This window comes from Lactuca serriola, chromosome 9 (assembly GCF_051521515.1).
Source record: "Lactuca serriola cultivar US96UC23 chromosome 9, Lser_US96UC23_V15, whole genome shotgun sequence".
Lineage (NCBI taxonomy): Eukaryota > Viridiplantae > Streptophyta > Magnoliopsida > Asterales > Asteraceae > Lactuca > Lactuca serriola.
In genome coordinates this window covers 58,887,346-58,910,093 of record NC_136416.1, presented here as the reverse complement: position 1 = coordinate 58,910,093, position 22,748 = coordinate 58,887,346, and the positions used below count along the sequence as shown (strand labels likewise).

At 41.5% G+C, this 22,748-nt stretch overlaps 3 protein-coding genes across 4 annotated transcripts; 2 read left to right on the top strand and 1 right to left on the bottom strand.

Moving 5' to 3' along the window:
* Positions 1-551: 551 nt before the first annotated feature.
* Positions 552-2,176, bottom strand: LOC145072464 (leukocyte immunoglobulin-like receptor family A protein). Of its 2 annotated transcripts, XM_079018888.1 has the most exons (5): positions 2,018-2,176; positions 1,543-1,632; positions 1,177-1,444; positions 721-1,059; positions 552-605 (listed from the first exon to the last, which is right to left on the bottom strand). In XM_079018888.1, the coding sequence occupies exons 1-4, from the start codon at positions 2,058-2,060 to the stop codon at positions 726-728; spliced, it is 735 nt and encodes a 244-aa protein (XP_078875014.1). In that variant the 5' UTR covers positions 2,061-2,176; the 3' UTR covers positions 552-605; positions 721-725. The 2 variants fall into 2 exon arrangements, with proteins under 2 accessions (XP_078875014.1, XP_078875013.1); XM_079018887.1 differs by lacking the exon at positions 552-605 and having other exon boundaries at positions 607-1,059.
* Positions 2,177-3,112: 936 nt separating this feature from the next.
* NBP35 (nucleotide binding protein 35) lies at positions 3,113-4,731 on the top strand. The gene is made up of 3 exons (XM_079019637.1): positions 3,113-3,272; positions 3,382-3,483; positions 3,610-4,731. Exons 1-3 carry the CDS (start codon positions 3,227-3,229, stop codon positions 4,512-4,514), a joined length of 1,053 nt encoding a protein of 350 aa, XP_078875763.1. The 5' UTR covers positions 3,113-3,226; the 3' UTR covers positions 4,515-4,731.
* Positions 4,732-4,887: 156 nt separating this feature from the next.
* Positions 4,888-5,731, top strand: LOC145073087 (germin-like protein 9-3). The gene has a single exon (XM_079019638.1). The coding sequence runs from the start codon at positions 5,015-5,017 to the stop codon at positions 5,633-5,635; it is 621 nt and encodes a 206-aa protein (XP_078875764.1). The 5' UTR covers positions 4,888-5,014; the 3' UTR covers positions 5,636-5,731.
* Positions 5,732-22,748: the final 17,017 nt, after the last annotated feature.

Genomic DNA, 22,748 nt, shown 5'->3' with positions numbered 1-22,748 from the left:
CCTTGTGGCTATAAAGGTTTCATCTGTATACTGATTTCTGAACAGCTAGCCCGATAGAAAATATGATGGATAGTTGACTGTGTTCAAATCTTGATACTACTCAGTCTTTGTGGCTATAAAGGTTCATCTGTATGGTGACTTTGAACAGCTAGCTCGAAAACCATTGTTAAAAAACTTTCTTTTCCAATTTTTTTTTTTTATGGATTTTTCTAAAAGTAGCTACTAAGTTCGTTGAGCCTACCTACGTAATTAGCAAATGGTCTAATGAGCTAGGAAATCTGCATAACGGCGCATATACAAGACATTTTTTTTTTCTTTAACATAGTTTTTGTAAAATCTCTTGATATAAGACTTTATTTTAACAATATTTTTTTTCTGTGAAAATGCTCTCTGAAGATTTATACAACAAAAAAACTTCAAAAAGTATGTTTTCTTTACAAAAATACCCAAGATTTTAGCAGTTTAAATGTGTAATTTCCATAGTCAAACTTATCTTTTTATCTGTTGTTCTTCATCACATTCGTCATGTTTGGTGAATTAGTTAAAACCCATTTGTGACCATATACATAGATAGATAGTAAAGTACTTGGTTCAATACTTCAGTCCTACAAAAAAGATACACTTTTAAGATCAAATCTCAATAAACAAAGCGTTTCATAGCAAATATGACAAACATAGATGTGGATAATCATCAAGAGAGAAGTGATATGATTCACAAACCAAAATTAATCACAATCATGGCGTCTCTTCCCCTTGTCTCTCTTGTGTCTCCTGTCATCATCATCATCATCACCACGTCTTTTCTCTCTCCTCTCATGTTTCCTCTCATCTCTCTTTTCATACTTTTCATGTTTCCTTTCTTCTCTTCTTTCATGCTTTTCTTTTTTCTTTTCTTCACGTCTTCTTTTCTTCTTGCTGCTCTCATCTTCAGAATCTTCCTTTGAATCTTTATTTGCAGATGGGGTTTCAGACACATTTGCATTTACATTTACATTTTTGGGTGCCTCCATTGTCACCACAGGCTGCAAAGAACTTGACTCTTCCCATGCTTTAGGTGCCCTGTAGTACAATTTCAAAGAAATGTTAAAGCTTTACAACCCTAACAACACAAATAGCACACTAATCTTTGCAAGAATTGACATTTTAGACAAATTCATTCATTCTAACAAAACTTACTTGGCAAAACCAAGACCTTGAACATGAGCAGCCTCAGCATGACCTGCTCCCAAATCTTCAGCAGTAGACCCTCTCTTCACAAGTTCAGAAAATTCATGTTTATCAAGTCTATTAGTTTGAGGTTTTGAAGAACGCTTTGGAGCTAAACCTAAAGCCTCCCTCATAGCCTGCTCTTCTTCTTCCTTGATCCTTCTTATCTCTTCTTTAGCAGCTTCCATGTCTGCTTGTTTTGACTTTTTATCTCTAGAATACCAGTGTAGATCCTTTCCTGTTGTTCAAGGTTACATGTATATATTATAATGGAAATCCCTAAAAAGGTCTATTTGTCTATTTTTCATCACTACAACTAAAGAATGAAAGACTAACCTTTCTGCCATCTTCCTACAGGAGCCTTGAGACTGTGACCAATATAGTTTTCTCTATATTTATCAACCTTCACATCATCCCAGTTGAATTCTGCATATTAGTAACATGAATCTTGTTAATATAAGTTTTAGAAGATTCTTATTCTATGGGATGAACATCTTAGTTTACTACTTTCCCACAAATCCATCCATATATCAGCCTATTTGCTTATTTCGCAAAGCCTGGGATAAACAATTTTGCAATAACCCTTCTTTGTAGTGTCGAATGATTTCGAAAGACGAACAAATTCCCAAACATTCATCCTATTATATACGTCCTACATACCAGATCGATTAAGAAACATTCATCATGTAATCTCGCAGAAACAATTCACCTAATTTTCGGAGATACACAAATAAACACAAGAAATATATACTAAACTTAGGTCATAACTGATTTCAAAACCCTAAAAAGCAAAAGATGAGGTTGAACTTACGATCTCGACCACCACGCACACCACCTCTGGAAGGATGATACATAGTCGCTATAAACTTCAAATCGCTGGAGAAGATCGAAGAAATCTAGCAATTTCGCTCGTCCAAATTCTGAAAGAGGTATTGATTTTGAGAATTTGCATTTGTGTGTTATCGAGGATTGTTATTAAAAACAGTTAGTTACAGAAAATACCCTGAACTTATGCATGCTTTACGAATAAGGTCCTCTAAGGACTGACTTTACTCTTTTAGTAATTTTTTTCCTAACTATGACAAATGTATATATGGATTTGTTGGGTAAGGGAAAATAAATAAATTTCTAATGTGGGTCAATTCGGGAAAAGTTGATGGGATAATACCAATTTCAAAGGTGTAATATTACCAAACTAGTTTGAAACCGGTATGTTATATATGAGTCGGATAAAACAAAAAAAAAATTAAATATGAATGTTTAAACAAAATTTTATTTAAATTTGAATTTAAAAGAAAATATATTTAATATATGAGTTGTAATATTGTAATTTAATGGTTACTTTCAAATAAAGCAATTATTAATTGAAGTATAAATATAATATGTTAGTTAAAAAAAAGATAAACAATAAGAAAATAAGAAATAGAAAAAATATTTATTCAAAAATACCAAAAAGTGACATGTGATAAAATTATTTTCATTTACCAGGAACGATGATTAATGTTTTTTTTTAAACTATAAGAAAATATTCATTTATTTTATGAAATATTTTAAGCTTTGCCAAATTACGTTATGAATGGTGCCCCTATTAAAAAACCTAATTTGCAATTGCTTTCGCAAAGTAAATTAAAAAAAAAAACAAATAATTTTGTAAAATATAAATTATTATTATGCAAAATAGGATCATTAATCAATTTCATAAATTATAAATGATTATTTTGTGTAACAATAAGATTTTCTGGAAAATGGTAAAATGTAATTTTAAAGTATTAACATAAGTTTCATTAAAAAATAAAAAATAAAAAAATAAGTTTCATCCAAGTTATTTTACCAAGATGTATAGTTATTTTAGTGATCATTTGACCCGTTAAATTTCTTTCTAAAAAGACGAATCACGAGTTGAATCGGGCGAGTCCAAGGTCGGTTAGGGCAGCGTATAAATGGAATTCGTGAAGGTTAAAGCCGCCATTTATCTACGCGCTTTCTTCTGCTAAACGCAAACCAGAGGAAACTAGCGAAAATGGAGAACGGCAACCACAAAGAAGTCCCCGACAACGCCAACGAACGTAGGGTTAACACTTAACACCACTTCTTTTACCTCCTTATTGTTCAATCAATTACTTTTCCCATTGATTCTGACCTAATTGATTCAATTTTTGTTTGCTCCGGTTTCAGATTGCCCCGGGACAGAAGCAGAAGATGCCGGAAAATCCGATGCTTGCGCCGGTTGCCCTAATCAAGAAGCTTGTGCTACTGCTCCTAAAGGCCCCGATCCAGGTACTCTTCGTTTGTACTTTGTATACCGACTCACATGTCTATAGCTTAATCGTTGTGCTTCATATTCGATTTTCAATTCGTTAAACTTGTTTTTCCTAATCGAATAGTCTCCTTTTCCTTCTATAGATTTGGTAGCAATTGCAGAACGAATGGCTACAGTAAAGCACAAGATCCTGATTTTATCCGGTAAAGGCGGTGTAGGCAAAAGCACATTCTCAGCTCAACTCTCATTCGCACTAGCAGCTATGGATCATCAAGTAGGTCTACTCGACATCGACATATGTGGCCCAAGCATCCCAAAAATGCTCGGTTTAGAAGGCCAAGAGATTCACCAAAGTAACCTAGGTTGGTCCCCTGTTTATGTCGATTCCATTGGCGTCATGTCAATCGGATTCATGCTTCCAGATCCAGATGACGCCGTTATCTGGAGAGGCCCTCGCAAGAATGGAATCATCAAACAGTTCCTTAAAGACGTTTACTGGGGTGAACTCGATTTCCTTGTAGTAGACGCCCCACCAGGTACCTCAGATGAACACATCTCAATCGTCCAATTCCTCAAAGAAACAGGAATTGATGGAGCCATTATTGTCACCACTCCACAACAAGTTTCTTTGATTGATGTCAGAAAGGAGGTGAGTTTCTGTAAGAAAGTCGGAATCCCAGTTCTTGGTGTTGTGGAGAACATGAGTGGATTGTCTCAACCTTTGACTGATTTCAAGTATGTGAGACAATTGAAGAATGGAGAACAAGATGATGTTACAGAATGGGCTTTGAAGGTGATGAGGGAGAAAGCACCGGAGTTGTTGGATTTGGTTGCGTGTAGTGAGGTGTTTGATAGTAGTGGTGGAGGTGCTGCAAGGATGTGTGTTGAAATGGGTGTTCCTTTCCTTGGGAAAGTGCCTTTGGATCCGAAGTTATGTAAAGCTGCTGAAGAAGGTAAGTCTTGTTTTGTTGGTGATGAATGTGGTGTTAGTGCTCCTGCACTTTCTGCGATTATTAATAAATTGCTGAAAAATAACATGTTTGCCTGATCAGAAAATGGTGTCGTTTTGAGTATTTTCATCATCTGATTCTGGTTGTTTGTTGCAATCATTAGGATGTTACTTATGTGAATTTTGATATTTTTGATTCACAGAAAATTATGGTTATCTATTTGTATTTTGTCCTCTACTATAGACAAGAGTTCCACATGTATATCGTCTTGTACAAGTCAATAAAACATACAAATGGATTGGGATTCTCGTCCAACATGGTTATTAATCAACAAAGAGACAGCTATATGTGGCGAAGTAACCAAGATTTCCTGCTAAAAATCTTTAAAATTACCAAATAACCTAAGTTTTCAAGCTAATCGTCCAAACAATCAGACAAGTAAAACTGATTGTACATAAAATATTTGTTACAGAATTACAAGAAGCATATACTTTGGTTTATCTCATAATATGTATGTATATATACACACACACTTATACACATCTGTATTTCAAGAAGCAAGAATCGGACACCTTTCTAGTAATTTCTAGCTTCGAGAATGGCATCCAAACTCCAATTTTTCTTATTTCTTTCACTTTCATCTGCCATTGTACAAATAACAATGGCAGGAGACCCCGACATTCTAACAGACTTCATTCCACCACCAATTTCCTTCGGCCCACCTGGCGGCAACTACTTCACATTCACCGGAATGAGAACCCTAGTTGGTGCACCATTTCCAACCACTTTCAAGGTGACAAAAGCTGCCATGGCTGAGTTCCCAGCTCTCAATGGTCAAAGTGTTTCCTATGCTGTCCTCCAGTTCCCTAGCAACACAGTCAACCCACCCCACACACACCCAAGGGCCTCTGAGCTCTTGTTTGTGCTCATGGGTTCGTTAGATGTTGGGTTTGTAGACACAACTAATAAGTTGTTTACTCAAAAATTGCAACAAGGTGACATCTTTGTGTTCCCTAAGGGACTTGTCCACTTTCAGTTTAATAGTGATGCTAAGTCACCCGCATTGGCGGTGTCTGCATTTGGAAGTGCTAATCCGGGGACGGTTTCAGTTCCAAATTCGGTATTCAATACGAGTATAAGTGATCAGGTGTTGGCGATGTCGTTTAAAACTGATGTTGCTACGATTCAGAAGATTAAATCTGGGCTTGTGGGGAAATAGGATTGATGTATCTTGTTTATGGTTTTTAAACTCCGATGTTGTTCTCGATTTGGCGAATACATTGGTGTTAAAATAATAACAATTTGATTTGATAAAGTTGCATATTCTAATTCGGTATCGTTTTAAAAACATGTACATGCATCTTTTGTTAATTAGGTGTGTGCAAACGTCGTTCCCGACGAACAAAAACAAAAAAATCGAATTAAGTCTCAACAAAAATAACTATATTAACTTTCTTTCTTGGTTTTGAAGTTCTAAAAATTTGGTTTTTGGTTTGGTATGTGTGCCGTTGGAGGGGGTTGGGGGGGGGGGGGGGGGGGGGGTATCAATCGATTCTAACAACTTTAAACACATAATAATAATGCAAATGAACACAATCAATTTATCTGGTTCACGCAATCAGAGTCATCGACTAACACGAACAAGAATCACCCAACATACCCGACGAGCTAACACCCCTTAGAGAAGACAATGAACATGATAAGACACTAAATTTACATTAATATAAACTTATGTTCATACATGAACATATGTTCATAAGTCAATATTTAAAGATCTTTTTAATCCAACATATGTTCTTATTTTTTTCTCAACAAGAGGTGCATCGCTTTATCTTTATGTATAATAATAATTTTAATCAATTTACGTAATTCACAAAAATAAACACAATCAATTTACTTGGTTCACGCAATCAGAATCACGCAAATGAACACAACAAGAGGGTATCAATCGATTCTAACAATTTTAAACACATAATAAATGAACACAATCGGTTTACGCAATCAGAGTCATCAACTACAATAAAGAAAGAAGCAAAAAAGAAAGATCCACAACTTTTAATCTCTTTCTAAGTTGTTTTTTTTGTGTGTGTGAATATTGATTGCGGCAAAAGAATCACTCAACATACCCGAAGGGCTAGCACCCCTTGGAGAAACGATGAACATGATAAGACAATATATTTACATTAATATAAACCAATGTTCATATATGAACATATCATATGTTCATAAGTCAATATTTAAAGATCTTTTTAATCTAACATATGATCTTATATTTTTCTCAACAAGAGGTGCATCGCTTTATATATATATTGCCTATTTTTTAGGAGCAGCATGTTAGAAGAAAAGAAATACCATATCTATGTTTGTTCTTTCCTCACTTTTGTGTCTCTCTTTTTATCGGTCGCAATTAGCTTTCCTTGTTGAAATCAAAATTGCAAGTAAAACAACAAATCGATTATAAGGTATGAAGATGGTAATAATTACATGAAGATGGTTGGAGGGGGGGGGGGAGGGTGGTTTATGTTCTTATATTTTTCTCAACAGAGGTGCATCGCTTTATATATATATATATATATATATATATATATATATATATATATATATATATATTGTGTGCATGTTCTGGACCAATCATTTTAGTTATTTTAAGAAAGTAATTAATGCATATTACATGTTGAAGATATAATGAATATTAATTACATCTTCAGCATTTAATATACATTAATTACTTTCTTAAAATAACTAAAATGATTGGTCCAGAATCAGTCATACATACACACAATAGATAGTGAAAACATTTGAACATATATATATATATATATATATATATATATATATATATATATATATATATATATATATATATATATATATATATATATATATATATATATATATCCTCATAGCAATAAAGCACCACGAATTGCCTACTTTTTAGGAGCAGCATGTTAGAAGAAAAGAAATACCATGTCTATGTTTGTTCTTTCCTCACTTTTGTGTCTCTCTTTTTATCGGTCGCAATCAGCTTTCCTTGTTGAATTCAAAATTGCAAGTAAAACAACAAATCGATTATAAGGTATGAAGATGGTAATAATTACATGAAGATGGTTGGGGGGGGGGGGGGGGGGGATGGTTTGTGATGGTGTTTGCAATGGTGTTTTGTGGTATCCCAGTGTAGTTATTTTTGGGTTGTGTAGCTAGTTGCGTAGGGATAATGAGGATAACAATGATGTTGGTGGCACTAGGTTTAATTTTGGTGAAAAAAAAATTAAAATATATAAATAAATACAAATCAACCAATCACAACACCCCTTCATATTTTCTCCCTACTTTCTCCTTTCGCTACACCCATGTCAACTCATTCTTAGCACAAGGTAGGGGATGGTGTAACATCCTTAGCACCTCCCTTCCCTATAGCCTAACGATGACACAGATCCATAAGAAGGGGTTGTTGTGTGGTTTGAAGCATGAAGGAATAGGAAAACATATTTATTAAACTCAAGATGATGGTCAATATACTTTCTCTTAGTTTAAAGTCAAGTCATCGATACCAATAATGTGAAGGGTTAATAGACACCAAGTTGATAGAATGTTTAGTTATTTTGCATGGTAAAGAAGAATACATAGAAGGTATTGGTATCCAAATTTTTTGAAGAATAGGTATTCTGTTTATTTTTGGAATAAGTGTTCAAATGGAGAAGCGGATTGAGACACCAAAAGAAATTCAATATGGAGAGGTAGACTGAGACACCAAAAGCATGATGTATGAAATGTTATGGGACGTTTCCAAGTTCTAGAAGGGTAATGTCGGTTTTAATCACATATACCCGTGACAACTACAGTTACAAAATAATTAAACTTTTATAGTACAAACTCAAAGTTATTAATCAATTATTTTAAATAAATTATTAATTAAGAGATATTTTTTAGTTATATAAAATTATAATCATTGATTTAAATAAATACATGACTTTATAATTTATATTAATTTTATTTTAATTTTTATTCTAATGTTATTAATTTAATATAATTAAAGTGGGAAATTTAAAATTTAAAATTTGAAATGAAGAATCAATAGGTTGATAAGTGGCATGACATTAATTATGAAACCTAATAGGGTGACACATGACAAAAGGAGAATCAACATATTCTTTTATTAGAATAGGAAGATTTAGAGTGTGACTTAGATCTTGGTGCCCGGATAAATAATCTAACCTAGAACGAAGTGAAGAAACCCAAATGACGATTTTGAAGGGATAAGTGTTTAGAATGGGATGAGGGCCTACATGACAAAAACTTGTCCCATGAGGAGTACGGGGGCTCTGTCTCCACAATATGGACTTGATTTGTTATTTTGGATTTTCTTGTATATATATGAGCTTGGCCAAATAATTGCCAGGATTTTTAGATATAAATAATAGTAATTAGGTTTTTCGGTGTATCACTTGAAGCAAATGAATAATAGAAGATATCATTGGTCGTGTTTGTAGTCGTAGGTCACATTGACCAAACAACATAAATTATTTATGTTATTTTTCTTTATTCTTTTGATTGCTATGCTCAACAATTGTTTTTTTTTTTGTTTTTTTTTTATTTTTTTTTAATGTCAATAACAATTTTGTAAAGGAATAAAAACCTGGCAGTCATAAAGTTGGACAACGTACACCACACAAAGAAAATTATAAAATAAAACTGACAACATATACAACCAATTATGAGTTTAATGATCTAGAGAATGGTCTTAAATTCCACCCTAATATCCAATCATGGCATTGAGGGCTTTACTAATCTAGAAAAAAGTTGTCGTATGTATTAATAACAACGTAGAATGCAGAAAGCCAATAATAGCAACAAAGTTTGTAGCATCTGGGGGCAAAACCAGTCAAGTAACGTCCGAGATTTATCAGGTATTATGTTGTTTTTATTCAAGCTATAATATTGAAATATTGGAATTTTTGGGCGGAGCGTACGCTGGGGGTACAGGGTGTACGCACGACGTAAATATATGTGGCGCGGAACGGGAAGCCCCCATGCGTACGCTGGGTGTAGGGTGACCAAATGCAAACCCTAAATTTTAGGGTTTGTCCACTATTTAAACAACTTATAACCCTCCAAACCCTTATCCTCCTAGCCTCCCTTGTCCTCTCAACGCCAAACTCGAACCCTAACTTATTGCATGTATCTTGAGCTCACTTTGAACATTTTGGTGTTATTTTGGTGGTTTTGAAGAAGAATGAGTTTGAAGGAGGAGCAAGAGCTTGGAGAAGGATTGTAGATCCAGAAGTTTGGCATCATTTCTAACCCATTAGAGGTATAAAGTTCTAAACTTGATCATTGCATGCTTAGATCTAGTTTCGGGGTGTTTTATGTCACATTTTGGTCCCATACTTGAGGTCCTTTGAGTTTTAGAAGATTCTATCCAAATCAGTTGTCCTTTTTGGCTCTTGAAGGTGTTTAGAACCATAAAAATCGGATCGTGATGGTTAAGCCACAACCATGCAAATTTTATATGGTCAAAACGTGTGTTTAAGGATTTAAATCATGTCTTAACCCCCATCCATGCATGCAAGACATAAAGTTTATAACTTTATGGTTTAGGACGTCTTAAAAGACGTGGATCTGTGTTGTGGACGTTAAGACTTAATGGATGAAGTCACAAAGGAAGTTCTAAGGAAAATGACAAGTACGCTAGGCGTACCCCTTGGTATGTTGCACGTACTGGGTCAACCTCCGCGAAGCGGTCAAGACCAGCGTAAGTGTCAGGTACGCCGCGCGTACGCATACAGAATGGTTAAATGAGTTTTTTGGGCCTGGATTTGTTGGGCCTTATGGCCCACTATGGAGTAAGGCCACTGGGCCTAGGACTGGGATTTATGGTACTAGGCCTTATTAGGCTTTAAAGTTTAAAGTAATGGACTTAGTCCTTAAATTTATGGATTGGACCTTTGGGAAAGGCCCATTAGGGCAAGGACTAGGGAACCTTGCCTTGGGACATGAATTAGAAGTTATTCCATAAGAGAGTCATACTTGGGCCCAATAACTAACTAGGGGACTTGCTATGCTTTAGGGAGAGGAGTCCCGAGCCATCCGAGGAGTGCGATTTCAGTACACACAGTTGAGGTGAGTTACCTTCTAGTATGAGTGGGTCGAAGGCACCAATGTCGGCCCATTAGTAGTGTAACATCCGGATTCCCAGATATTCTATGTTAAGTATTTATATTGAATTTATGAGGGGAACTCAACGAGTAGGCGCTCTGACTCGTCGAGTGGGATCACACATTTTTGGTCTGATTTAATGAAGGACTCGGCGAGTCCACGCTGTTTAATGAAACCCTAATTTCTCAGGTTTGGGACCTATTTAGGACCCTTATAGCCACCATTTGCGGCTACCGGACCCTTGAGAGAAACCCTAATAGTGCCTGAGCGTTTGTGGGAGAGAAGAAGCCATTATTGGACCTTTGTGGGTTTGTTTTGCAAGAAAAAAGGAAGGAGGACAAACAAGGAAGGTCGAGGAGCTCAGATCTATCACCCATATCTTCAGAGGAGGCTACTGGAGGTACTATTTTGTGCTCAAACTCGTGTATTTGGTGTTCTAGTTGAATCTAGGGTTTTCTTATGCCTTTTTTGGCTTGGATTCGAAGTATGTAAGGTCCCAAGATGGAGTTCTTCTTATATATGGACTTTAAGAGGTCCAGAGAGTCCCATCCATCTTGCTTTTTGCTATTCCATTTGAGTTATGGCCCTAGGTTGCCATTTTAGGGGTTATTTCACCCAAAGAAGCTTTATGGTCATTGCATGAGTATAAAGGTCGGACCTTTACGTGATTATAGTGGTTAAGAAGACCAGATCTATGGATTAGAGGAACATATCTGACCTCAGAAGGTTATTTGAGTATGAGCATGGCGGAAACTCACCGAGTCCATAAGTGGACTCGACGAGTCGAGTCGGGGTTGCCCCGCGATTCATGATAGGTGTAACCCGTCGAGTGGAAGGATTACTCGACGAGTCAAGAAAGGCTGAAAGGATTCAGAGAACCCTCATGGAATCGCCGAGTCGCCCATGTGCACTCGACGAGTCGGGTCAAAGTTTGACCATTGACTTTCGTTGACTTTAGGGTTTTGGTCAAGACTGATTCAGGAGAGTTTAGGGTATGGTAGAATAGCCTTCTACCCAGTTGTAGAGATGAGATCAAGAGAGAATTCTGATCAGAATGTTATTTGAATAATAGGAGGAGGCTAAGTCGGGACGTCGAGCACGAGAGTTTATCCGACTTCATTGATGTGAGTCTTCTCACTATACTGTACCTGGAAGGGTACCTATGTGTGACTGGAAGGTCTTGTATGATATGATGTATGTGCTATATGCGGTTATGTGATATGTATGTGCTATGTATGTTATGTATGATAAGGACCAGAAGGTTAAGATGATATTTATGTATGTGCTATGTATGTTACATATGGTAAGGACCGGAAGGTCAAGATGATATGGACCGGAAGGTCAAGAGGGTATGGACCGGAAGGTTTACCGGGATTTGGGACGGAAGTCCCCTGAGACACATGGATCGGAGGATCCTACAGAGTTACGGCCCGGAAAGGCGTATGTGGGGTATGTAGTATTTTGGGGAACTCACTAAGCATTTATGCTTACAGTTGTTGTGTTATGTGTTTCAGGTACAAGCGATGATTACGGGAAGGCGCCGGCATGATCCGTACACACTTATAGAGTTTATGCTATTGAGATCTTGGGACATGTTTTGTTATGTTACAGTGGACATACTATGTTTTTATGATTAGCGCGTGAATGAAAGTATGTTTTAAAAATGAAAAATTGTTTTGAAAATTTACATTGTTACAAGTTGGTATCAGAGCCTTGGTTTGAGGGATTCGGGTGCATCTTAGGATGAATCTGAACTCAAACTGAGGATTTGAGGAAGTTTTTCATTAAATAAACAATCTTTCTAAGAGAGTAAAAGATTTTGAGAAAGACAGAAGGAAGCAGTGTGTACGATCAGCCAGCGCCCGAACGGTGATTTCCCAAAATACCCTTACATTATGTGTTATGAGATATGTTACGATATGATATGCATGCTAGGGTTGGCTAGGTATTCATATTAGGACTAGAGTGGCCTGATTTTGTGATGCCTTAGCCTAGGAAGGATTTTGCTGCTATATGATGCTTGAGAGCGAGTAGGTAGCAATGAGGAGCTGATGAGAGGCCTACTGAAGGGTAGCCTATGCCAGTAAGATATTGGGTACTTGTGATCTGGGATCCAAGGAGGAGGACTTAGGATGAATACTGATGCGGTGTGGACGGTAGTATAACGGCCCGTACTACTGAAGACACCGGAGCAGTGCGCACTCAAAGTAAGAATCCTGTAGGTACTAGGGAACAGGTAGGGTCGAGTTATCGAGTGCGACCATGCTCGAGCGATTCTCTGATATTATTATGTTGTATTTCAGAGACATCATGGTTGGGACACGCCACAGACCTGAGGCGAGCAGTGTGAGTGATGAGGAGCTTCGTCAGATGATCCACGATGAGGTGGTAGCGGCGATCCGGGCCGAGATTCCGGAGATGTTTGGGTCTATCAAGACCACTCTGATTGAGACCTTTGACGAGCGTTATGCAGCGGCGACTGAGGCTGTAGCTGCTGCAGCTACTGCAGCTGTGGCTGCTGCCAGGCCTCAGGGAGGTGACTCGTTATTGTTTCAGGAGTTTAACAACACGAACCCACCTGAGTTTGATGGGACGCAGGATCCCATCGCTGCAATGAGATGGATTGCTGATATTGAGGGATGCTTCTACACGTGTTCATGTCCGGAGCATCTGAGAATACGGTTCGCGTTGAGCCATCTTCGCTTGGGAGCGAAGGACTGGTGGAAGTTCGTGACGGCAAGCTTCACTGTTGTAGAGATTTCAGAGGTGATCTAGGAGAGGTTCACCACCATGTTCAGAGATGAGTATGTTCCCCCGTTGGAGAGGGAACGGTTGGTTCAGGAGTTCTTGACCCTCAAGCAGGGTACTGATTCTGTTACTGTGGTTACCAGGAAGTTTCATGAGAGGGCGATATTCTGCCCTGAGCAGGTGTCTTCTGAGCAGGCACGGATGAGTCGGTATTTGGGCATTTTGAGGAGAGACATTCGGGAGTTCGTGTCGAACTCGACTTACCGGACATTTGCTGAGCTCCAGGCAAATGCCCGGAAGAGGGAGATTGAGTTTGAGACTCAGGACAGGGAGGAGGCCGAGTCTCAAAGGATGGATCGGCGGCCGACACAGTCTTAGCCGGCAGCCAAGCGGGCCAAGCCCGCTGATACGAGATCTGGAGGCCAGAAGGGCCGCACTTGTGGGAAGGGAGGCAAGGGACATGATGGGGTCTGTTGATCGGGTGCTTGCTACAAATGTGGCAGGGAGGGGCATATCACCAAGGATTACCCCAAGGGATTTATGGTTTGCTTCCATTGCAACCAGACTGGCCATCGGAAGGCCGAGTGCCCGCAGTTACATCAGGGATCAACACAGGGATCTGCACCTACTGCTAGGGTTACCGAGGTTCAGCCAGTGAAGGTCGAGGCATCGAAGGCTCGTACGAGAGCTTTCCAGTTGACAGCGGAAGAGGTTCGCGCAGCGCTCGATGTTGTGGCTGGTATGTATTCTTTATTTATTTTGTTGAGTTGAGATATTGTACTTATATGATGATATGCGTAGGTACTTTTCTTGTGAATTCTGTACCTGCTTTGTTGTTTTTTGACTCGGGTGCGAGTTGGTCATTTGTTTCCTTGTCATTTAGTCAGCACTTTAGTATCCGTTGATAGGCGTTGAGTCGACCTCTGCGAGTTTCTATAGCTGACGAGCGAGCGGTGTATGCTGCGGATGTGATTCGAGGATGTATACTTGAGATCTTCGGTGTGGAGTTCCCAATAGATCTGGTCCCGATTGCGATGGGGGACGTATGTGTCATAGTGGGCATGGATTGGTTGAGCCGATTTAGGGTCGTGATAGACTGCGAGCGTCAGTTGGTGACGATACGAGACCCTAGTGGGGGAGTACTTTCGGTGTACGGCAAGGGTACCCGATGTGAGTCAGCGTTTTGTCCGGCTGCCAGGGCCAGACAGAGTTTGCAGCAGGGCTGCAGCGGGTTCGTAGCCTTTGTGATGGACACGTGAGTGGCCGCTAGGAGGCCAAGTTCTATTGATGAGGTTCCGATAATGTGTGAGTTCCCGGATGTTTTTCCCGAGGAATTGTCGGGTGTGCCCCCCGAGAGGCAGGTGGAGTTCCGTATCGATTTGGTTCCGGGAGCAGCGCCTATCGCCAAGGCGCCTTATCGCCTCGCGCCGCCAGAGATGCAGGAGTTATCCTCGCAGCTTAAGGAGCTGCTGGGGAAGGGGTTTATTCGACCGAGTAGCTCGCCATGGGGAGCACCGATCCTTTTTGTCAAGAAAAAGGATGGTTCACACCGGATGTGTATTGATTACCGGGAGTTGAACAAGTTGACGGTCAAGAACCGTTATCCGTTACCGAGGATCGACGATCTGTTCGATCAGTTGCAGGGGGCGTCTTGGTTCTCCAAGATAGACTTGAGGTCGGGTTATCATCAGATGAGGGTTCGGGATGAAGATATCCAGAAGAAGACGTTCAGAACTCGTTATGGGCATTACGAGTTCGTGGTGATGCCTTTTGGGCTCACCAATGCACCAACATCGTTCATGGATCTCATGAACAGGGTATTGCCGAGATCGCCCACCGAGATCAGGAGCTTTTTAGGATTGGCCAGCTATTATCAGAGATTTATTAGGGATTTCTCCAAGATCGTCGTGCCACTCACCAGGTTGACCCGGAAGGCTGTTGCTTTTTCATGGGGACCGGAGCAGTAGACCTCGTTTGAGACACTTCGACAGAGATTATGCGAAGCCCCAGTGTTAGCTCTCCAGGAAGGGATGAAGGATTTTGTGGTGTATTATGACGCATCGATATCGGGGTTGGGTGCAGTGCTTATGCAGAGGGGGCATGTGATAGCGTATGCATCGAGGCAGATGAAGCTTCATGAGACGAGGTATCCCACCCACGACCTGGAATTGGGGGCAGTGGTGTTTTCCCTCAAGATTTGGCGTAATTATCTATATGGGGTTCGGTGTACCATATACACGGACCACAAGAGCTTGATTTATTTGATGGATCAGCCTAATCTGAATATGCGTCAAAGGAGATGGTTGGACGTGGTAAAGGATTACGATTGTGAGATCCTGTACCACCCGGGCAAAGCCAATGTTGTAGCTGATGCGCTGAGCCGAAGGGTGGAAAGTGCCCCGATTCGAGGCACTTGTATGAGATTGTATGTGATGACTTTGGTGTTGGAAACCATTTGGGAGGCCCAGGCTGAGGATGTGAGACCGGAGAACCGCAAGAGGGAGCGGGTGATTGGTCAGATACATGGGTTCGTTACCGATGGTCGAGGGCTGATGACCTTTCAAGGTCGAATTTGGGTGCCATATGTAGGCGGGGCACGTACCATTCTGATGGAGGAGGGCAGGAGGCGCATAGATCGAGGTTCTCGATCCATCCCGAGGCCACAAAGATGTATTTGGACCTATAGAAAGATTATTGGTGGCCCTGTATGAAGAGGGATGTCGCGTGGTTTGTTGAGAGGTGCTTGACCTGTCGCAAGGTCAAGACCAAGCACCAGCGTCCGCATGGCAAGTTGCAGCCGCTTGAGGTTCCCCAATGGAAGTGGAAATAGATTTCAACGGATTTCATCACCAAATTGCCGAGGACCGCGAGGGGTGTCGATGCAATTTGGGTGATCGTCGACCGGCTGAAAAAGAGTGCACATTTTCTTGCTATCAGTAAGAGCTCTTCTGCCAAGAGGTTGGCAGAATTGTATGTGAGGGAGGTGGTATCGTGTCATGGGTTACCGATATCAATTGTATCCGATCGAGATGTACATTTCACTTCCAGGTTCTGGAAGAAGTTCCACGAGGAGTTGGGTACGAGGTTGCATTTCAGTACTGCCTACCACCCACAGACGGACGGGTAGAGTGAGCGGACGATTCAGGCGCTCGAGGACATGCTCTGAGCATGTGTGTTGGACTTTGGAGGAAGTTGGGACACGTATCTGCCGTTGGCTGAGTTTTCGTACAACAACAGCCACCATTCTAGTATTGGTATGCCTCCTTTCGAGCTGTTGTATGGGAGAAGTTTCCGGACTCCCATTTGTTGGGGAGAGGTAGGGCAGCATGTGATGGGTAGCACTGAGATAGTGCTTCAGACGACATAGCAGATACGGCAGGTTAGACAGAGGTTACTAACGGCTCAAAGTCATCAGAAGAGTTATGTGGATCTACAACAATTCGAGCTGGAGTCCCAGGTGGGGGACTTTGTACTCCTGAAAGTATCTCTTTGGAAAGAAGTGATCCGATTAAGGAAGAGGGGCAAACTGGGGCCCCGGTACATTGGTCCATTCAGGGTGACCGCAAGGGTGGGCAAGGTAGCATATCGGTTAGAGCTACCTGCGGAGTTGAGCCAGATTCATGATACCTTCCACGTATCGCAGTTGAGGAAATGTATAGCCGACGAGTCGGTGGTGGTATCTTTGGAGGATCTTAAGTTGGATACGAGTCTGAATTATGCGGAAAGGCCAATCGCGATCCGGGATCGGAAGATTAAAGTTCTGAGGAACAAGGAGGTGTCACTGGTGCAGGTCCAATGGCAACATCGGAAAGGATCCGAGCTAACCTGGGAGCGAGAGTTGGAGATGCGGGAGCAGTATCCAGAGTTGTTTGTCGAACAGGACATCGAGGGCGAAGTCTGATTCTAGTGGGGGAGAATTCTAACATCCGGATTCCCAGGTATTCAATGTTAAGTATTTATATTGAATTTATGAGGGGAACTCGGCGAGTAGGCGCTCTGACTCGCCGAGTGGGATCGCGCATTTTTGGTCTGATTTGATGAAGGACTCGGCGAGTCCATGAGTGGAGTCGGCGAGTCCACGCTGTTTAATGAAACCCTAATTTCTCGGGTTTGGGACCTATTTAAGAACCCTTATAGCCACCATTTGCGGCTACCAGACCCTTGAGAGAAACCCTAATAGTGACTAAGCGTTTGTGGGAGGGAAGAAGCCATTATTGGACCTTTGTGGGTTTGTTTTGCAAGAAAAAAGGAAGGAGGACAAACAAGGAAGGTCGAGGAGCTCATATCTATCACCCATATCTTCATAGGAGGCTACTGGAGGTACTATTCTATGCTCAAACTCGTGTATTTGGTGTTCCAGTTGAATCTAGGGTTTTCTTATGCCTTCTTTGGCTTGGATTCGAAGTATGTAAGGTCCCAAGGTGGAGTTCTTCTTAGATATGGACCTTAAGAGGTCCAAAGAGTCCCATCAATCTTGCTTTTTGCTATTCCATTTGAGTTATGGCCCTAGGTTGCCATTTTAGGGGTTATTTCACCCAAAGAAGCTTTATGGTCATTGCATGAGTGTAAAGGTCGGACCTTTACGTGATTATAGTGGTTGGGAAGACCAGATCTATGGATTAGAGGAATAGATCTGACCTTAGAAGGTTATTTGAGTATGAGCACGGCGGAAACTCGCCAAGTCCATAAGTGGACTCGACGAGTCGAGTCGGGGTTGCCCCGCGATTTGTGACAGGTGTAACTCATCGAGTGGAAGGATTACTCGACGAGTCAAGAAAGGCTGAAAGGATTCAGAGGACCCTCATGGACTTGCCGAGTCACCCATGTGCACTCAACGAGTCGGGTCAAAGTTTGAGCATTGACCTTCGTTGACTTTAGGGTTTTGGTCAAGACTGTAACATCCCGAAATATCAAGAGTAGAGTTGAAGGGCTAAAAGAGTAAATTGGGAAAGAGCGACTCGGCGAGTCCATGTGCGGACTCGGCGAGTAGAGTCGCAACTTGGTCGCGTGTTAAGTGGTCGACTCGGCGAGTCAGAGTAATGGACTCGGCGAGTAGGCGCTGAGTGGAGAAAACCCTAATTCTTGGGGTTGAGCCCTATATAAAGAACATAACATCCATTCCCCCAGCCTCCTTACTAATCCTCAAGTCCAGAAACCCTAACCCTTGTGTGTGAGTGGATCAAGTGCATTTGGAAGCTTGGAGAAGCAATTGTTAAGGAAATCATGAAGGGTAAGAGGCTTGGAGCAAAGGGGCTTTGCTTGGATTCGAGTTTCATTGCAGTTGGGGCATTCCTTTGAGGTAATATCTCGTTTTTGAGCTGCTATTTCTTAGATGCATCGTTTTGGGGGTGTTAGAGACCATATCCTTGGATGTATTGGAGTTTAGAGGTTAGATCTGAGGTTGCTACCTCAGATCTAGAATGGAGAAGGGTTGGAATGCATGAAAGTCCCTGTTTGTGAGTGGTTGATGGAGCTATTTTGTCCCAAACCCAAACCCTAGAGTGAAAATGCATAGATCTCTTTGGATTCACGTAAAGTTTGCCACTTTACGTGATGGATGAGTTGTAGGAGGCTAGATCTATGTTTTGGATCAATTGCATGGCCTGGAATGCTTCTGTATGAGTTCAGACCGGTGGTACTCGGTGAGTCACATGGGTGGACTCGACCAGTTGCTTGATGATGAGCTGGAACTCGACAAGTTGGAAGAACAACTCGGCGAGTTGGATGAAGATGGCCTGGAACTCGGCGAGTTGTATGAACAACTCGGCGAGTAGGTTGAAGATAGCCTTAGACTCGGCGAGTCTGCTGTTGGACTCGGTGAGTCTTGTCGAAGAGTCCCAATATTTTCTGGTTGAGTCGAGAATCGGCGAGTCAAGGGATGACTCGGTGAGTTGTGTGCGAGTGGACTCAGAGTTGTGGGACTCGGCGAGTCTCGGGGTGACTCGGTGAGTTGAGTCGCGGATTGGGGAAGTTCTGAGCATGGGGACTCGACGAGTCGACGGGTTGACTCGGCGAGCAGGGTCAACCAGGAGGGTTGACTTTGACTGAGGACTTTGACTTTGACCAAGAGTTGACCGTTGACTTTTAGGGGTTGGTCAGCGATGTGGCCTTTGGGCCAAGAGAGGGGTAAAATAGTCTTTTACCCTTAAGAGGGTGCCATGAGAGGGTTGATTCTAGTCTCGAGAGTTATATTCATGACAGTATATGCCTTACGTGTTAGGCGGCGGCGAGTTCGAGATTCAAGTGTGGGGATATATGCTTTCTACTTGCCAGGTGAGTCTTCTCACTATACTTTACCTTGAGTAGGTAACCAGACTTATGTGACAGAGTATTTGTATGCTATGTATGTTATGTGTTGTACTGCATTATTTCTATGTGATTTATGTTGTGCATGTTTTCAGAGTTGGAACCGGAGGGTTTTTAGAGTTAGAACCGGAAGGTTCACATAGTTAGAACCAGAGGTTTCACAGAGCAGGGTCCACGAACCCACAGAGTTATAGCCTCGTGTGGCTAATATGTGTTGTGTGTGGTATTTTGGGGAAACTCACTAAGCTTCGTGCTTACAGTGTTTTGTTTTATGTATGTGTTTCAGGTTTCTTTCAGGACCACGGGACGGCACCGGCTTGATTGTACACACCAGAGAAAGAGTCATGTTTTGAGGATCCTGGTTTTCTATACAAGTGAAAATGGAGTCATGTTTTGTAATTCGATTATGAATGAGATTTTAAACAAGTGTTTCTAAGAATTAAACGATTATTTTTAAATGAAAAATTGTTTGAAATTTTCGGTGTTACAAGTTGGTATCAGAGCCTTGGTTTGAGGGATTCGGATGCGCCTTCGGGTAATTCTGGACTCAAACTGAGGAAGTAAGAAAAGTTTTCAAAGAAATAATTTTCTAAAGCGAATAAGAGTTCAAAGAGAAAACGAGAAAGAGCAGTGTGTACAATCAGCCAGAGCCCGAACGGTGATTTCCCAAAATACCCTTACTTTTGTGTTATGAGATATTTATGATGCACTTTATGAGATATTATTGCATGCTAGAGACAGGCTAGGTATTCCATATCTTAGGACTAGAGTGGCCTGATTTGTGATGCCTTAGCCTAGGAATTACTGTGATATGCGATGTGCTTTTGAGTATGTGATGAGTGAGAATATTTGATTGGAATCCTTTAGGGGATTTGAGTAGAGGAGTAATCTAGGGGAGATACCTAGATAAGTACTGTGGTACTTGGAGAAAGAATAGTTAGAGCCCGCGAGGGGAAGAGTTGCAGAGTTCGGTGGTACTTCCGAGGATGAGCAGAGCAAGCGGAGTTATCACCCAGAGTGAGTCATATATATTCTTCGATGCTCGAATGCTGCTTGCTTCGTGCTTTGTGGAACTCTCGATGATGGGAGTCAGCTACCAAGCGAATATGACGATATTCATGAGGTAGATGGCTGGCATCATTAGGAGCTCTCAAGCAGCTGATGGCAGAGAAGTGTGGGAATCTAGGAAGAGCCTAGGGAGTAACCTTAGCCAGATAAGTGCATTGGCAGAGTAGAGAATTTCGCTGGAGAGTGAGCGCGCGCGACGAAATTGGTGAACGAGAAGGACGAGCAGCTACTTAGGAGCTTCGGGATAGTCCGTGTGGAAAGTATGGGTAGATGTGGCAGGTAGTATGGGCTCGTACTACTGAAAGCAGAGGACCCATACTTGATACAGGGAGTATTCTGAAGGTTCTAACGAGCGTATTAAGGAGTGATGTTATGGTTTGAGTACCATACATCGGAGCAGATTGAGGAGTGATGTTATGGTTTGAGTACCATACATCGGAGCAGATGGAGGAGTGATGTTATGGTTCGGGTACCATACACCGGAGCATATTGAGAAGAGATGTCATGGGACGAGTACCATGGTTCGTAGTGAATGATGCTTGTGATTCTCTGGTTATCCGGTCACGATTGATGAGGTAGAGATTGGACGCTATGGGTTTTAGGCCTGTAGACCATGATTGAGTTTGAAGAGGCATCCCTCGAGAGGGAGGTCGAGAGCCTATCAGAGTATTTTGGTAAGGAGTTAGAGGGAGGGGAGAATTTCGGTCTGAGTTGAGCAATCAGTCAATAGAGGAGATGTCACCTTCTATGACCTGAGTGGTGCTATTTATGTTCGTGTCGGAACATGAGAAGCCTGATGTTTATGTTTCGGGTTTGGGGGTAAAACCCTGCAGGTTGTCATTAATGATGATTTTCCATCAGAGTATCAGGTAGCATGTGTGCTGCGAGACAGTGATTTACCATGAGTAGATAGTCAGCTGGGACTGAGATAGTCAAGGACCACGTTACGCCTATTTGAGTATAGTAGGGCGTAGTGTAGAGGTATCAGTGGGGAGTCCAGTCGAATTAATCAGTACAATGGTTTTTCTATCCATGTTGGGTGTTGAATATGGGAGTGGGTCCCTGTTCTTGGGATGATCCATGTGTTGGAACGTTGGTTGATGAGTCGAAGTGGGGAATATGATGATTTCGTGGTCCAGTCTATAAGACAGTGATGTTATTGGACATTTGAGTTGTTGGTATTGGATTGGTACGAGACTTGGAACGACTAGAGGCAGTCGTGACGAGAAGTTCTTGAGGATTTCATCTGAGGTTCAGAGTTATGAGATCGATTAATTTCCTTAAAGGGGATTATCGGGTTTTGCGTAGCACTTTCCAGGGGTAGGTGCATTATTGCTGGTGGAAATAGTTCATGAGGTTGTTGATGTGTCAGATAGTGATGGTTCGAACCCTAAGTGGGGGAGAACCGGGTGGTTTATTGAGAGAACCAGAGATTTGTGCAAGAGCGGTTAGGGGTTGGATGCAGAACCTGTGACTTGAATTCAAGAGATCAGGGTCATTAGTGGTCAAGGAAAAGGTGTAGGGCGAGATAATGCATGTGGTGTATGCTTGAGGGAAGGATGGGTGTCTCCACGGCGGGTGGTCAATGGTCAGGAATCTGGTGGTGGTCAGAGTCGTTTCAAGTGGAAGACTCGTAATGATGGTATGGGCAGTTGAGAACTTCTGGGTTGAAATATGGGTAGCAGATTATCGAGTAGCCAATTCCCGGGCTAGGATGTGTATTCTTGCTTGAATTTTGAGCAGTAGTGGAAAGGGTTTCGGAGGATCATCAGTGTGTTCTGAAGGGTTAGCGCCTTCCTTGTATTCCAATTGAGTGTTTGGATGCACTGAAGTTGCGCATCGTGTGATATCAGAAATTATTATGGGATTCAGAGGAAATGTATTGTTGTGTGTGTATGGTGTTGGGAGTAAGGGAATCAGTGGTTGTGGCAGGATCTTGTGATGTTCTGTTGGGATATTCCGAGGTATCCAGGTATGATATCTTTATTTCAGAGTTACTCGTGAATCTTGAGTTGAAACGATTTGTGGTGTATCAGGTATCTACGGATCTAGTG